This window comes from Vicugna pacos, chromosome 7 (assembly GCF_048564905.1).
Source record: "Vicugna pacos chromosome 7, VicPac4, whole genome shotgun sequence".
NCBI classification, from domain to species: Eukaryota; Metazoa; Chordata; class Mammalia; order Artiodactyla; family Camelidae; genus Vicugna; species Vicugna pacos.
The window spans coordinates 13,517,549-13,535,307 of NC_132993.1; the positions used below are offsets into that span (position 1 = coordinate 13,517,549).

At 43.4% G+C, this 17,759-nt stretch overlaps 1 protein-coding gene across 4 annotated transcripts in view; it reads left to right on the top strand.

Annotated features, from left to right (window-relative positions):
* The window catches only part of ATP6V0A4 (ATPase H+ transporting V0 subunit a4), a 59,265-nt gene that overhangs the window by 19,208 nt on the left and 22,298 nt on the right, over positions 1–17,759 (top strand). For all 4 annotated transcript variants that reach the window (XM_072964369.1, XM_072964368.1, XM_072964367.1 and 1 more), the window contains exons 5-12: positions 4,262–4,387; positions 4,841–4,935; positions 6,135–6,261; positions 8,628–8,710; positions 9,380–9,473; positions 11,868–12,080; positions 15,428–15,578; positions 16,446–16,585. In XM_072964369.1, the coding sequence (XP_072820470.1) occupies positions 4,262–4,387; positions 4,841–4,935; positions 6,135–6,261; positions 8,628–8,710; positions 9,380–9,473; positions 11,868–12,080; positions 15,428–15,578; positions 16,446–16,585 (1,029 nt within the window). The remainder of the gene's footprint in view (positions 1–4,261; positions 4,388–4,840; positions 4,936–6,134; positions 6,262–8,627; positions 8,711–9,379; positions 9,474–11,867; positions 12,081–15,427; positions 15,579–16,445; positions 16,586–17,759) is intronic.

Consider the following 17,759-nt stretch of genomic DNA (forward strand, 5'->3'; position numbering starts at 1 on the left):
TTCTTTCTTTCTTTCTTTCTTTCTTTCTTTCTTTCTTTCTTTCTTTCTTTCTTTCTTTCTTTCTTTCTTTCTTTCTTTCTTTCTTTCATGTTCTACATTCCACATATGAGATCATAGAGTATTTGTCTTTCTCTACCTGACTTATCTCACGTGGCATAATGCCCTGAAGTTCCATCCAGGTTGCAAATGGCAAGATTTCCTTCTTTTTATGGCTGAATAATATTCCTTGGTATATATAGACTGCATCTTCTTTATCAACATCTTAGGGTGGATATGTGTTGTTTCCATGTCTTGCCTATTGTAAATAATTCTACAATGAACATGGGGGTGCTGATACCCTCTCAAGATAGTGACTTTGTTTCCTTTGGATAAATACCTGGTGGAATTGCTGCATCCAATGGGATGTTTCCTACTTATCTGTCTGATGGGAAACAGCCGATGCATTGAGTCCACTCTGGATGGAGGCCCCTCCTCAGACGGAGGAGGTCAAGTATGAGAAGATAAGAGTTTTCTGTAGCCAAGACCATTATGGCTGGAGGGCCCCTCTTTTTCCCTTCTCTGTCCACTTGCTTTTATAAAACACTGAGTATCTGCCATGCACAGAGTACCTTAGAGAAAAATGAAACATGGCCTTGCCCTCTGGGAGCTTCAAGAGCAGGTGGTGGAGAGAGCAGGGAGGGGTGAGGTGGTGAAAGAGAATGTCAAAAGGTAGGCAGAGCCTGGAAGGGCCTGGAGAGCTTGATAAAAAATTGATTTTTTTTATCCTTGGAGGAGGAAGGGAGGTGGGCAGGTAGGGAGGAGCTTCATGGAGTTGAACCTTATCTCTGGCTGGGTTTCCTTTTGTTTTTTTTCTTTTACGATAACTTAAAATCCTTGAAATTGGTGAAGCCATCAGTAGTATACATTCAGATTCTCTAACAGAAATAGGTGATTGGCAGCTCCCCTCAAAAATATTTTGGATCTTGTCATGTTAAAATCTGGATATTTGGAGAGAAAGTTTTGAATTCATATGAATAGGATTTCCATAAACTCATCTCTGGTTTCAGTCTAATCGCTAGTCTTCTAATACCAGCCCTGCTGGTTAGGATCCCAAAGAGCTTTATTTATGTGGATTATATTCATTGATATTTACTGCACTAGGGCTAAAATTTTAAAAAAAGTAAAACATCAAAAAAATTTTATTTTTGGGGAGAGGTAGGTAATTATTTTATTTTATTTTAAAATTTTTTTAAATAGAGGTAATGGGGATTGAACCCAGGACCTCGTGCATGCCAAGCACACACTCTACCATTGAGCTATATCCTCTGCCCCTTTTTATTTATTAATTCATTTAAAAATTCATTTAAAAATTCATTTAAAAATTCACTCTAATATTACATGTTAACTTTTTTTAAATGAAAAATCAGTGTCTTTTCCAAGACAAAAACTTTTGTGAGAAAGTGATGTTGTTTGCAAATTTCTTCAATGTGTGGCATGGCTTAATGGAAGACTGACTTCACATGTCTATTCTGCCTTGAATCTGTTGAGAATCATTGTTCTCATTGAAGTATATAAAGTTAATTCAGCCTTGCACAGATATGCAAAGGAAAAGGGAGGAGTGTCTTAATAGTCTTTTCAAATAATGGTGGATATTTGATTTACACGGACACTTAACAAGCTTGGAGACTCTTGCTTTTGTGAAACAGGTAACAAATGATTTTGTTTCCAAGTTGATGTTGGTTCTATGTTTTAGATAGTACCTTAAAAAATCAATTCATACCAGTGAGTTTGTTAGTGGCTGACTGGTTAACTCTGAAACTGGACACTCATACATTTGTAGCCATAACCAGTTAGATAAGGGGCAGTCAGGTGTGTGCCAGCAGTCTTTGCTCAGCAGTTTCCTTCTAGATACTATATTAAAGATGCAGTCAAAAACAACATGTACTTATGAGAGTACTTACTGTCTGTCTGACCATTGATCACGGGGACTGATTGATTGATTCAGCCGACCAGCCAGTTGAGCGTTTCTCCTGGATTCCATCTTCTGGCAACAGTACGCAAGTGGCTCGGGCCCTTGCCTTGTAGAATTTCCAGGGAGGCTTTCCTAACACTCCTACAGGAAATAATAATCCAGAAAAAAAAAATCTACCCACAAATCTACCATCTCAGCAAAAACTGCCTTAATTTTTCTGTTTTCATACTTAGCAATATTTTTACATAACTTTATATCCATAATATACATTATAGTTTTCCACTTTTTCATTTACTGTCATGTTGTAAAGCATTTCTCAGACATTGCATTCTTCTCTAAAGTACTTCTTATGGCAGCATCATTTTTAATGGACTCATTAAAGGATAGAGCAGTTGGTTAAGAAATGAGGATTTCATTTTTCCCCCCAAACTTGTGCTACCTATAGTCAGTTTTCAAAATTCAGGGTAGTGATTGTTTCTGAGAGGGGAAGGGAGAGAGATGGGATGCAGTTGAAGCTGGGTGATGAGTGTGTGGATCATTATGCAGTTCTCTCTACTCAAAATGCTTGCAAAATGTTGAATATTCAATCTTGTCTGATATTAATGTGCTTTTTGGGGGGAAGATGGGATCTAACATTTGCATGAATATCTTTGTATGTTTTTTTGTTTGTTTAATCTCTTTGGTAAGGGTGTCTCAGATTTTTTTTTAAAAAAACTAGCACGATAATGTATCTTTTAAGAGATAACCTTAATCCATTTTCATTTATTGTGATTACTGGTTTAATGGCTCTGTGTTATACCATTCCTTTGCTTTTTTTCTCCCTTTCCTGCTTTTCTGTAATACCTTCCAATCTTTTTTCCTCTTCTCTTGGTTTAAAAACAATAGATGATAGTTACGCTTAACATCTCAGGATCCATGGTTAGTAAATTTTTCCCATGAAGTCTGCTGCTGGTTCCATGGTCATTCCTTTGTGGATTACATGTCTTTTTTTTCCCTGATAGCCTTTAAGGTTTTGTCTTTGTTCTATAGTTTCACTGCAATGTGTTTAGGTATGGATTTATTTTTAATTGTTTTTATTAAAGAATTGATATAGTCGATTTGATACAGGATTTTTAGTAAATACATGTGAGGTACAAGAATAATAGCATAGCGAATACCAAGTGTCACCACCCTGTACAAGATGAAAGGTGACCACAAGTGATGCTCTTAAAGCCCTCTGTGTACCCCTCCCCACCCCTTCCCTTCCCTTCCTCCCCACTCCCATCTTGGAGAAAATCACTGTCCTAAACGTCATATTTTTCTTTTCCTTGGTTCTTCTTAATTTTATCACATATTTAGTCTTCTAAATAGCATATGGTGTAGCTTCTTTGCACATTTCAAAGCTTTATGTAAATGAGCCATACTGTTTATTCTTTTGCAAATTGCTGTTTTCTTACATTATTTTATTTTTTAAGATGCCATATTGTTTCATGTTTCTGAAATTAATTCATTTTCACCGCTGGGTAGTGTTTCTTTCACTGAATGTACCACACTTTATCCATTCTATTGTTGATGGTTATTTGTTTAAATGAGAAATGAGCTTTCATATTTTTAAGTTATTTGCTAAATCTCAGTAGTGCATTCACAAGTTGTGTCCAGTAGAGAGCTGATCTTCACTTACTGGATTTTGAATTTCAGTACCTATGTTTGACATTTTTAAGATTTCTAGATACTTCTTTTAAAATATTTCCTGTTCTTTCACTTTAGGACATGTTTGATTAGTAATTTCTTGTTTTTTATTTTAGTGGAAGTAATGCCTTCATTTATCTCTTTGGACATTCAAAAAAACCCCTTTAACCCTTTTTCAGACTAATCTATAAAAATAATTTCAACCATTGATTTTGTGTTCTGATTATTGATTTTGTTGGTGATTTTTTCCTGTCACTAGATTTATTCCTGAATCATTACAGTGTTGGGGCAGAAGGAATTCTCAACATGTAAATTCACTCCAGCATCCCCGTTCAGTGTTTAAAATGGGGAGAAGACCTGTGATTTGCCAAAATGCCTTGACTTCCTGATGACACTCACTTCCATTCTCCCAGAGTGTGTTCCGGTCCTCCCCATTTGGTGATGGACTCCTGAGATTGTGTGACTGTGGCTCTAACTACAATCTACAATCGTGTTGAGTTTGACGGAAGAGACCTCTGGACTTGAGGCCACCTTCTCATGCACTGACTACCTCTTGAGGAGTTAGTTATCTGTTGTGGTTAATGCACAGTAAACATCCTAGCAATTTCTGCCTGGCTTAATTTCTTTTTCCCTCCTGCACAGACCACTCTAGAAAAACTGGAAGGAGAATTACAGGAAGCCAATCAGAACTATCAGGCTTTGAAGAAAAGCTTCCTAGAACTGACCGAACTCAAATATCTCCTGAAGAAAACCCAGGACTTCTTTGAGGTCGTAACTTGGGAACTGTTCATTCAAGGGCCCTTTCCGCTAGATCCTCAAATTTCTGTTTGGAAAACTGACTAGTTTAGAATATGAATACATTGCACTGTTTCTGTCCCGTGGTCACGCCATGGGTGAGGGGAGGTAATGGGGTAGAATGTGGCACTGGGTGAATTGAGTGCAAAAATATTGAGCTGCTTACTAAATAGTGTGCGCCCAAAATGGCCCAGACAGGCGTGGAAGTCAGAACAGAGCACAACGCTTAGTTTGAGCAGATCTGTGATTTTGGTAGGAAGAAAATGGGGAGGCTTTTTGTTCTGACAAGGAGCATCCTACCGTTTGGATTCTATGTACTTGTGGAAAATTAAAGCATCCTTAAAAACAGACAAAACTGTGAAGTGTGGGTGCTTTTAAGTTTGTCTCAAATCACTTAAATGATAATAGTGATTCTTTGACTTTCAGACGGAAACCAATCTAGCTGATGATTTCTTTATGGAAGACACTTCCGGTCTCCTGGAGTTAAGACCTACGCCTGCATACATGAGCGGAAAGCTGGGGTTAGTGACACTCCGTGCTCTGAAAGTTACATGTAGACGGGTCCCTGGTCCGTATATAGCCCGATGCCTGGTGTGTGGCGGAGTTCCCTGAGTGAATGAATGAATGAATGAATGCACAAATAGCAGCTGGCATGAAGACTATTTCACACGACTATAAGCCCTCCATCCAGTAATAAGCCCGGGTCTAACCTAACGAGGTCAGTGGAGTTACAGGTAGTGCTACCTTGTTATTGGTGATACTGACATTCTGGAGCCTGAAGAGTGCAGTGTCTGTATCATATCCACACGGGAAGGATGTAACAATAATTATTTAGATGGAATTTCTCAGCTGTTCCCTGGCTTTGGAACAAGGCTATGGGATACACGTCTTTTTTTTTCCTCTCCTTGCCTCTGAAATACTGTTGTAATAATGAAATAGATTTGGAGTGTGAAGTTTGAAGTGTAATTAGAAATGAGATAGTTATGCAATCATGTCTTCCGTAAGCAGCGGCAATGTGATGTGGTGACACCCACCCGAATGTGTGGTGATTCAAAATGGCGCGATTTCATTTAGTGTCCAAACAAAACTGATAAAAGTAATGGGTTTTGGAATACTAGTTTTTTATTCTGTAGATACTTGGGGGCCTGCTATTTGAGGCACTAGACATTGAATTTGAAATGGAAAGGAAAATACGTGTTGGAAATATTTGATCAGAGGGTAATACAAGATCCATGGATGTTTAAAGTAATAGGCCAATGAAAGTAACCATTTTAAAGTTAATAAGAAAATTTTGGGTCAGAAACTGTCTAGATACCTAGATGATTGTAAAAGTAAAGATGGAGAGAAACCAGTATATATCCTTCATGCTTAGTACCTTATTTGTACAAATGCAGACAGACCATTGGCGGGCAGATTGAACATTTGCTTCTTTTAGCTACAACGCTATAATGAATGGTCTATCATATTTTTAATTGCAAATAAGCGAATGTATAGTATTGAGATGATTAAGCAAACCTCCACATGTCAAAGGGAACTTGGGGGAAGTTGGGGCTGGGACGCAGAGTGGCCTTGTGACCCCTGCCAGGTGGGCTGTGTTGTTGCTTCTGCTTAGAGGACGGTGGGCTTCCCCCTCGGGCTGCCCATCTTCACAGCCCACAGGGCCTGCAGCCGGCGCCACACTCCCTGTGCCTCAGTGGCGTCTCCTCTTGTGACTGCCCAGGTTCACAGCTGGTGTGATCAACAGGGAGAGGATGGCTTCCTTTGAGAGGCTGCTGTGGCGAGTTTGCCGGGGAAACATCTACCTGAAGTTCACTGAGATGGACACGATTCTGGAAGATCCGGTCACAGTGGGTATCAGGCTGTGGAAAATGTTCTCTTCAACTTCCTGGAGCCCTCACCAGAGGGTTCTGTTCTCTCAAACACTGTGTCTTTAGCTCTATGAAGCGAGTGTCTATTTCCTTTTATTCTCCTTTCCTTTCTCCCCATCCCTCCTTAAAAAAAAAAAAACCTATGAAATGTCAACTCAAGGACTAATCCTTTTTAAAAAATATTTTTTCCTTTTTTGAAGAGGGAGGTATTAGGTTTTATTCATTTATTTATTTTATTTTTTAGAGGAGGTACTGGGGACTGAACCCAGGACCTCGTGCTCTACCACTTGAGCTGTACCCTCCCCTCCAAGGACTGATTCTTGTTACCACCTCAAAAGTGTTCATTCCTCCAAATAACGTGGCTAATCCAGTTCCTAGAAGCTTAGCTGTGCTGGTGCCTCCCAGGGTGGCAGCTGTGTCTAATTCATAGAGCACTGAGAACTGATTCAGGTCAGTGTGCCCCACACAAGCTCCACTGTGCACGTGTGCATGTGTGTATGTAAGTGTGCAGTGTGCATGTAAGAGCCTGTTAGATGCGGATTCTGACTCAGTGGGTCTGCGTGGTGGGGCCCTGGAGTCCACATTCCTAACAGGCTGGCAGTGGCTGGTGGTCCACAGACCACACACTTCGAGCGAAGATTTGGAGGGGCCTCTTCACTGAGTTACACACAGTTATTGCTACTAATTCCATAGGATTCACGTCCTCCACCCTTCTGGTTAGTATTTAAATCCACTTACTTTTTAATTCCAAGAAGCTGGGTTTATCTCTCAAAGAGGCATAATCTTTTGAGAAGAGAGGCTAAAAAGTTAAGTTTTATTTCATGGAAAACAACTGCATAGTTAAAGCAAATAAAATATAAAACAAGAAAAAAGCTTATTTAACCCCCCCCCCCAAAATTCACCATTCTAATGTCTTTGTTTTTATTTTTTTCTTGTGCTGTTTTTCTCTAGTCCATAGCCACAGGCAGGTATAATTAATTTAATATGGTTGTAGTAATAACATGGAATCATCTTTTTGCCTTCTCTTGATTTTAGGTAAGTATATAAATTTCCTTCCATATTACTATCTGTCCTTTAAAATTTGACATTGAATCATTACCTTTCATAGGCATGTTTTGACACCTAGTAGTCATGGTGATAGAGAAATTATAAAGTAAGCACCTGGAAAAAGATGAATTTAGCTGCATGACATTGAAGGTCACTGAAGATGACAGGCGATCAGAATGGATTCCTGGTTCTGGTGGATCAAGAGACAGAAAGACCTGAGAGATTCAGAGAAGGGCTGGGGGTGAACTCCACGCATGAGGGAACCTTTGGCAATAATGTAAAGCAGGCAGCTCCCCAAAGCTTAAAATGCCCTTCCCTGCTCCCACGAGCAACTGCCAAAGACAGGATACATTCTGATTTTATTTGCAACTGATGCCTGATATTTCCATTGAGTTGATGTGACATTAACTGTCTATTTTGAGACACTTTAATATTTCCAATTTTCCTGAAGAATATAGACACTATGATAAGCATGGTCAAGCATGTGGGTTTTTATTTTCTTTTGAACGGCTTCCACAATGTGAATTCAAGGAAGCAGGATCGCCGGCTTAAAGGGGGTGGGCATTTTCATAACCCTTGATGGGTCCTGACAAATGGCTTTTCCGTAGGGTCATACCTGAGTCCAGTGATACCTGATACATGAATGGTGTGTGATGAGTGTGTTGGATTTATCACTTTTCCAACAATGGGTTTCATAATTTTACCTTTACCTCCCACCCCAAAGTAAATAAGAGTAAAAGAGCCTATCTCTTTGCTGCAGTAAAAGTTGAACTTTTTTATATACGCTTGTGGAATGCTTATTCTCCCTTTTCTGTGAAATGCCAAACCTGGACTTTAAAATTACACTTAATCAGTGTTCTTGTGGGCATACAGCGAGTGTGTGTCAAACATTTAGACCCGGCTCTACCTTTGTTAAATATCAAACACCCACTCACCCCTGAAATATGGATGTTGTGCATGAGTTCACTCTATTTTATTTGTTTTATCTTAAGCAATATCCTGGTCCCTCTCTTCTGGATGTTTTTTTTTGTTTATTAACACGTCTTTTAAGTATAGGACTTAGCACTGAATACAAGGCTCAGCTGTGATCCAACTAGTGTAGCAGATGGCGAGGCTGTCGCTTTACAGCTGTATCAGCCTCCCTGAGGGTCCCGTCCCGCCTGCCTCAGTGGCCTTGCCCTCAACCGCAGTGATTTATGAACTTGAATCAACTGGGAGAAGCTGAAGTGTTCCCATTTTAAATTTAAACAAGTTTTTACATTTCTGAAAATCTATTTTTTACTGGTCTGATTTTCCAGAGAGAAGATATTAAAAAGAATATATTCATCATATTTTATCAAGGAGAGCAGCTCAGGCAGAAGATCAGGAAGATCTGTGATGGGTAAGATCGCCAGCGGTTTGGGTCAGGATTCGGTCGGGGGGTGTGCAGCACAAAATACTCTCGACTGGGGCTTCCTTGAGGTCCCTTAGGGTTTTTGAATAACTTCCCCACATTTGACAAGATAGTGTTAAAAATGCAACTGATTTTTAGTAACTGCGGGAATAGGAACAGAGAGGACTTGATAAGCAGAAGCTAAAGGTAACTAAAAGACATTGTCACCATTTCAGTTTATTCCTTCTTACCCGCCTTGATTGGTTTCTACAGAGTAGGCCAATGCCTGCTAAGCGGTTGCTATGTTACAGAATCGTCTTATATGCAGCCTCTTAGAAGCAGAAATTCAATGGAGAAGGACATTAATTAATAAATTCTAGGGAGAAGAAGAGATAAATCAAGCTCATTGGAGTCTTATTTACATAACAGTTCCTGGGTTTTATGGTTTGAGCAAGATTCACTCGTATGATAGAACCACAGCTTTAATTCAAATAGTGCGAGCAATGTGTTGGGAACCTTATGACCCAGACATTTTCCGACTGCCGAGGAGACGGTTATTTTAGGGGAAGGCGGCGATCTAACCCAAGTCGGCAGATGACGGCTTAGCAGAGGAGGAGGACGTGCTGGAGGCTTTTCAGCAATAACCCAAGTGTGTCCTTTGGAATGTATGAAACACAGGTTTCGAGCCACCATATACCCCTGTCCAGAGCCGGCGGCGGAGCGCAGAGAGATGCTGGCAGGTGTCAACATGAGGCTGGAAGATTTAGTCACCGTGAGTGTCGGTTTGGGCACGTGACCGGAGCTGGGGGCTGCTGTTGGGAGTCACCTGCCATTTTATTTAGGGGTGGGGGGTAGGGGTGGGGGAGGTAATTAGGTTTTTAAAAATTAATTAATTAACTAATTAATGTATTTCATGGAGGTCCTGGGGATTGAACCGACGACTTCATGCATGCTAAGCACGGCACTCTACCATGAGCTATACCTTCCCCCCTGCCATTTCCTTTTAAGTCCTGTATCCCTCAGTTCTGGCTCCAAGGCTGGCTGGAATGTTTGCTATGCCCTTCTGGCTCCTCTGTGGGTTTCATAATTAGGCAACAGTGTTCAGTAAGCTTGCGGTGATGATTCTGCATGTCAGTGATGCTTTGCCCGGGCTTAGAATTAGCCAGAGCCTTCAGGTACCCACCCCGGTCTGATGAAAGGAGCCTTTTGTTGCCAGACTGGCCGAGGCTGCATCTGTGATATGACTAACTAGCCAATTAAGTCAAAGAGCCAACTTGCTGATTCTTTTTCCAGTGAATTGCCCAGTTGTGTTAGCCAACAAAAGAATTCTGTCAAGACAGTGGCTCTGGTTTCAATATGAACACACTGTCAATTTACATCCTCTTGTAAAACCTGTTGTCACCTAGGATGGCCCTTAACACATGTGACTTTCTTCAGTAAGCTTTGCAAATAACCAGTCACCAAAAGCAGCTGGGCCTATGGCAGGTTGTGGGTTCTAGGTCAGGGCTGCCCGACAGAACTTTCTGTGGTGGCGGCGATGTTGTGTAATCTGCAAGTCCAGCATGATAGCCACTGAGCACTTGAAATACGGCTGGAGCAATGGAGGAACTGGAGTTTAATTTTTACTTCGTGTGGCTGCTGGATTGGTCAGCTCAGTTCCAGACCCTCAGTGAGTGTCTCTAGGAATCAGGCGTGTGTGTGTGTGTGTGTGTGTGTGTGTGTGGTTTCAGAACTAACAGATATCTTTATCTTCCAGAGAAAAATCTGTGTTTCATTTCTTTGATCCTCTCTGTTCCCTCTTTGTCACTTGTCAAGGAGACTGTGTTTCTCTGAAGCAATTACCCTTGAAGCCCTTTTCCCCAAATACTCTGCTAGATTTTTAATCAAACTTCAGGAGGAGAATGGAAAAGAAGTTACGCTAAACTTATGCTTATGTTCCAGATGACTTGGGTAGCCACGTGTAAAGGTTACTGATAAGGGTTACTCTACTGTATCACCAGAACAGAAACGAATTCCATTAACTAAATTCTGTGTGGGCCCAATTGCCTATTCAGCCTTCCATTTATTGACTCATTTGTCATTTGTTGGCGAGATGATATATAAGGCGTTTTGACAGGTGTGTTAGTTTCCTAGGGGCTGCTGTAACAGATGACCACAAACTGGGGGGCTTAAAATGACAGAAATTGATTCCGTCAGAGTCCTGAGGTGGAAAGTCCGAAATCAAGGTATCAGCAGAGCCAGGCTTCCTCTGCAGGCACTAGGAAAGAATCCTCCCCTGCCTGTTCTGCTGTGCTTTGAATGTTTGTGTCGCCCCCAGATTTGTGAGTTGGAAACCTAATGCCCAAGGTGATGGTGTCAGGAGGTGGAGCCTTTTGGGGAGGTGATTAGGTCATGAGGGTAGAGTCCTCATGGATGGGATTGGTGCTCTTATAAAGGAGACCCCAGAGAGCTCCCCAGCCTCTTCCGCCAAGGGAAGATAGAATGATGATTGAGTTTGCAACCCGGAAGATGGCCCTCATCCAACCATGCTGCCACTCTGGTCTGACTCCCAGCCTTCATCCATGAGAGACAGATGTTTATTGTTTATAAGCCACCCAGTCTATGGCCAGTCTATATGGTCTTTTATTAGAGCAGGCAGAATAGACTAAGACATCATCCTGGCCTCAGGTGGTTGGCAGCAGTCCCTGGCGTTCCCTGGGTTGTAGATGCACCTCTCCAGTTTCTGCCTCCTCCATCACGCAGGGCGTTCTTCCCTGTGTGCCTCAGTGTCCAAATTTCTTCTAAGAACACCTGTCATACTGGAGTTGGGCAGGCCTCATTTTCACTTGATTTCCTCTGGAAAGACCTTATTTCCAAATAAGATCACATTCACTGTTACCAGGAGTTAGGACTTCAGCTTACCTTTTGAGGGGACAGAGTTCAGCATGTTACAGTTAGAGTACTATAGGGAGTTGAGAAGAAAAGAAAGATACAACCTTGCCTGCAGGTTTTAACCTCTAGCAGGGGAGATACACTGCTCATGAGCATTAACAGCCAGGTGAGAGCTGTGGGCCTGGGGAGGGAGCCAAGAGCAGAGGAAGCCCTGGTGCCTGAGGAGCCTCCAGTGTTGCCATGCCGTCAGCCATCTCCATGAGTGTTCCTTGTCTGGCTGTGCACTTCTGCCCAGGTCATCACGCAAACAGAGTCTCACCGTCAGCGCCTCCTGCAAGAAGCAGCCGCCAGCTGGCACTCCTGGGTCATCAAAGTGCAGAAGGTGAAGGCTGTCTACCACATCCTGAACATGTGCAACATTGACGTCACCCAGCAGTGTGTCATCGCTGAGATCTGGTTCCCTGTGGCAGATGCCCTGCGCATCAAGAAGGCGCTGGAGCAAGGCATGGTGAGTGGCTGGTGGGGCAGGGTGTGGACAGGTAGTCACGTCCAGCCTCAGCAGCCCCTCTGCTAGGTGCTCGGAGGCCCTCAGCCTCCTGTGAACATCACCTGGTAGGACTGTCTCCTTTAAGGACCTCCAGTCCTTACCCAGCGCTTGGGCACGTGTCCGAAGCTCCTCCTTATTTGACAAATAGGCAACATTTCTTTGATCTTAGCGAGTGTGCACTGAGCATTGATGTGCTGTCACCTTGCTAGTTGTGTCTGGGGGTATCAGCCTTTACCGTGTGGAGGTCAAGGTCTCAGTCTGGCTGGAAAGACAGATAAGCAGGCACCCGCAGTAACGGCCAGAGCACAGGGAGGAGACCACAGGCACATCCCTCACAGCGCTCCTGAGTCATCTCTCTGGATGCTCACTGATCTACAGCTGTGCTGGTGGAACAAGGCCCTGCTCCGGTAGACTTTCTGGAAAGGGAGACACAGCAAGCTTGTCCATAATTAATGTGGTTTCAGGCAGTGAGTGATGTGTGGTGGACAGGAAGTGAAGTGGGGGGATGGTGAAGGAGGGGGGGTGAAGTGGGGGCCCTGTCCAATCACCTATTCACCCCGTTGGTGAAGAAGGGAAACTCTACCCTAAATAGTACAAGATGGCCAAGCACACGACACCTGACACTGGACAGGTGGGCTTGGCCGCAGTCTGTTAGTCACACATACTCACAGCCCAGGGGAGGACAGCACACGTCACACAGGGCCACATGGAGGTCCACTTGGGACCTGCTCTTGCAAGCAGAATGAACCAGCAGGGGCTGTGGGAGGCAGGCTTTATAGTGACGAGAGGGTAGAGGACCCCTGGCTTCCATGGGAGGATGTGATTATCTTGTTTGAGTGATTTTCTGGGGCGGCAGGGAGGTGAAACTCATTAGAATGGAGGCTGGGCAGTGTGCCGTTGATCTGGCTGAAGGGAGAACTAGCTGGGTGGGGAGCCTTTCCTGTTGGGTGGGTGGCGTATCTGGTGAGAGCAGAGGAGCTCATGGCTTGACCTGTGGGGCCCTGAAGGTTTGGGTCTTTACAGTATGGTTATAGGGCTGCTGGGGAGAAGGCCCCTCTGGGCAGGCGGCACTGGAGTAGACTTTCCTAAAGGTCACGGGAGGATTGGGGCGGGGTGAGAAGAAGAGCTTTCAGGCTGAAAGTTCTGAAGGTAGAGGCCTTGAGGTGGGGTTGGACTAGGAGACAGGCTCTGTCTTTATCCCCTTTGTACAGATGAGGAAACTGAGGCCCAGAAAGTAAAAGTAACTTGACCACAGTTCTATAGCCAGGGGGCAGGATTCGAATGTCCCCACATTATGGGCTAGTCACTATCCAAATGGAGAACTTACAGAGAGTTATTCACCCAGACTGGGAAGGGCTGCATGCTTCCTGGAGGAGTGCATGAGCTGAATGTGGATGGGCGGTCAGTGAGCAGTTGGAGAAGGGTAGGGGGAGCACACGATGGAGGCCCACCTAAGGGCAGCGGCTGGAGGGAGGGGGCGGCAAGTTTAGACTGGGAAGGAGGTCCGGGAGAGGCTGCGGGCCTGTCCTGATGGACAGATGACTATATAGTGGTATGTCTCCCCATGCTGGACTGACACGATCCAGTTTGCATTTTAGAAGGACTTCACTGCAGTGTGGGTAAGACAGCATGGCTATTGGGGTGGTGTTGTCCTAACTCAGGGTTCTGAACCGAACGGTGTCATCCTGTAATCATGAAGGGGTCAGACATCTGCAGGACCACTTAGGATGATTTCTCTAGCGTCTTCAGTCCTCTGAGATAATTAAAATGTTTCCCCAGCTAGGAGTAGAGGCCCTGTGTGTGTAGGAGATGTGGAGAGAAATGGAAGCGGATAGCTGTCATGATCAGCATTACCAATAAGCGAAAAATCCTCTCTGCCAGGCATTATGTCAGCTGCTGGAGGGTGTGATTAAAAAGGAGGAAGTCCTTGCCCTCAAGGAGATCATGATCACACATACGAAAAGGTATATAAAAATAGAGGGTGGGTCTCCTCCACTTGCTGTGTGACCTTGGGGAAGTTACTTAATCTCTCTGTGCCTTAGTTACCTCATCTGTAAAGTGAGGTTTGTGGTGATGCTGTCTCATTGAGTTGTTAGGAGGATCAAATGGGCACTCATTTAGTTGGTGCTAAGTCCCACTGAGTGTGCAGTTTGTAAGTGCTGTTGGAGTTCGGAGTGACCAGAAGGTTCCCAGGGGGTGAGCTGGAAAATTGTTAATACTTGGGTAAGTGAAGAAGGGAGAAGGCTAGTGTGGAGTTGGCTGATTTCCGTGGAGAACTAGTGAGGGTGAAGGTGTAATTAGAGGATTTACATCCTGTTGTAAAGAAGCTTGATTATAAAACTAAAGAGTTTTGATTTCATCCTTTAGATAATAGGAAGCCTTTGAAGATTTTTGAGTAGGAGGGAAATTGAGTAAAGTAGTGTTTTTTGTTTGTTTTGTTTTATTACAAGAAGGATTACGCAGTCTGGGGTATACACTAAATGGAAGGGGAAGAGACTGGAGTCCGATGGTGAGGCTTGGGGCCAGGCCGGTGGCTCTGAGGCTAGATGAGAAGGGATTTGAAGGGGACGATTAGCAAGATTTGGTGATGGACTGAAGCAAGAGAAGGGACAGATGTGATGATTCCAAAGTTTCAGGCACCTGGAGACTGGAGATTGCTCAAGGAGCAGAGAGGTCAAGGGAGGGCCTGGCTTTGGGACAAGTTGATGAGTTTAGTCTAAGGTTCCTGGATTTTGTGGGGTTGCTGAGACATGTGCATTAGAAAGCATAGGCAGGCAGTTAAGAAAGAATTAAAATTTGGGCGAGGGTCAGGGCTGTTTGGAAAATAGGAACAACATTAGGAAAGTGAATGAATTCGTGAGAGTTAGTGGGAAGAAAGGAAAGGGAAGGAAGGAAGAAAGAAAAAGAAAGAAAGAAAAAGAAAGAGAAAGAAAGAAAGAAAGAAAGAAAGGAAGGAAGGAAGGAAGAAAGAAAGAAAAAGGAAGAAAGAAAAAGAGAGAAAGAAAGAAAGAAAAAGAGAAGAGAAGAGAAGAGGGCTCAGAACTGGGCGTAGCATATACGTTTGCAGGAGCGGGAGAATAGAAATTGCCAGAGGATCAGGAGGAACTCTACTTTCTTGACGACTCTCCTGTAAGATAAATTAGATACGTACTAACTTTACAGATGAGTCTTGAGTCTCAGAGAGGTCAAGAAATCATCCCAAGTTCCCCCAGTAAGTGATGGCAGGAGCTGGGCTGGGATCCATGTGCCGACACCCAGCCCAAGGCTGTGTGCGTTCCTTACATGTTTCTCGTATGCTCTTTCTGCAGGAACTGAGTGGCTCCTCCATGGTCCCCATCATGACAGCAGTGCAGTCTAAAACAGCTCCTCCCACATTTAACAGGACCAATAAATTCACAGCTGGCTTCCAGAATATTGTCGATGCGTATGGCGTCGGCTGTTACCGGGAGATGAACCCAGGTAAAGGGGTCTGATGTTGCACAGCTTGGTAAGATTTATCCCCGAGGTGGCCCAGGCAGTTAACTGCTTTGAACGGTGACATTCCTAAAATCTTATTCGGTTTCCTAATACCTGTGTTGTCTTGTGTAAATGGTGATTAGTGAAAGATGTGCTCTTGGTCAAGATTTCACATGTTTTCCCTTAAACTGTAGATTTATCAGGCAGTCAGATTCAGCTCTTGTGTCCTTATCGATTCAATCTGTAGGGTCATCGTAGGCATTTTCACAGTCCCGTAGTTGTGTGCGAGAGAGGGGCACACACAGGACTTGGAGTGGGAAGACTGGATTCTTCCTGACGTAAGCTGTGTTACTGAGTCTTGTTAGTTAAAAAAAGGCGTTGACCAGATGCCCTTTAGCCAAGCAATTCATGGTGCCGCTTCTCTCCAGCCTGAGTCCCAGTCTAATTTGTGACCCGTACAGCAGCGGCCACCTCCGTTTGAGGGGCCCGGGGTAACTGCTAGAGGCATGAGGTGCGTGTGAATGGTGGAGAAGCAGGTAAATGGTGCTGGCAGAAATAGTATAGAAAGCACTTAAGAGACAGAAAACCGGTTTTAAATCCCATTAAACTTTATGATCTTGGGGAAAGTCACTTAGTCACCCCAAAACTCAGCACATCTGTGAAGTGGGGAATAATACTGCTTATTCACTGATGAGCTAATGTTTGTAGGAGCTAAGCGGGCAGCAGGGGTGGGGATGGTGAGGGAAGACAGGCTCAGAAAGACACAGGAACCACCTTGGAGATTGTGGAGTGTGACAGAGAAATCTTTGATGTGGGTCCCAGGCTGGGACCGTGGGAGGACTCAGTCTGTTGTGGGTCTTGCCTCTCCAGCTCCCTATACCATCATCACTTTCCCCTTCCTGTTCGCCGTGATGTTTGGAGACTGTGGTCACGGAATCGTGATGCTGCTGGCAGCCCTTTGGATGGTCCTTAATGAGAGACGCTTGCTCTCCCAGAAGACGAAGAACGAGGTGAGTGTCCATCAAATGTCTCGCTTTGGTTCTTGGAGGTTCTAAGTGGAACAGTAAAAATGTGTATGTTGTTTTCACCACGGAAATAACATGTTGTTCTAAAAAGTAAGGGAAAGACAGAGAATGAAAAGGACCAAAATTCAACATAAAAACTCCTGGCCAAAGATAATCCTTTAGATGGTTTGGTGCAGTTCCTTTCAGCATCTTTGTTTTTTGTACATTGCTTGACGAGGCATTGATCTTTTCGTTTACTTTTATTTTCCTAACATTGATTTTTTTCTTTGATTATAAAGGCAATATGCATTCATTATAAAAATTGGGGAAGTACAATCATCTAACTACTAGAGAAAAATCATAATTTTTTTTCTGTCCTTATACACAGGGATGTAATTTTCAAAAATTGGGATCAAATACTTCATATTAGTTTGTAACCTCCTTTTTTTCACTCAAAATATCACAGATATTCTTTCATATTTGAGCCTTTCTCTTACAATCAGCCCACGATCAGCGTTTTTAGGAAACACCGAGAAATTCTGAATATCGTGACTTCTCAAGGTTTCCACATTCTCCGTGAAGACCCTTCACAGTGTTGTGAAGGGTGAGACAATTCAAGTCTGCATTGTTTCCAGATTAATCAGTCAGCATCACTTTATGTCCATGGTCACACATTTCATAAACGGGAAACATGCTTTTATCTATGTTCGTGATTTTAAGAATTATCTGCAACCTTGAAATTAAGTTGACTTAACTCGAGCTAGTTTGCTCATGTCATAGCAAGTCAGTCAAAAGCAAGGTTAGTGGGAGGACAAACTGGCCAATATAGTTTTCCATGACAAGCACTTGATCAGATGTGCTTTCCTATAATAAATATTTGAAGTCTCAAACTTATCCTTTAGCCTTTCTGAGAATGGTCGATACGCGTCACCCAGTATTACAGAAAGCATTTTGCTCTCAGTGGATGTGCTTAGACAGAGGCTTGGTGTTCCAATGAGACCCACAATGAGTGCAGATTTAACTTGCCATAAAACTTAGCAGCATATGAGGCAGCTCCATTTTTTCCCCCCTCATTTTACTTTTAAAAACTTGCTATTATTATTTTTTTAGTGGAGGTACTGGGGATTAAACCTGGGACCTCGGGCATGCGGTGCATGCACTCTACCACTGAGCTATACCC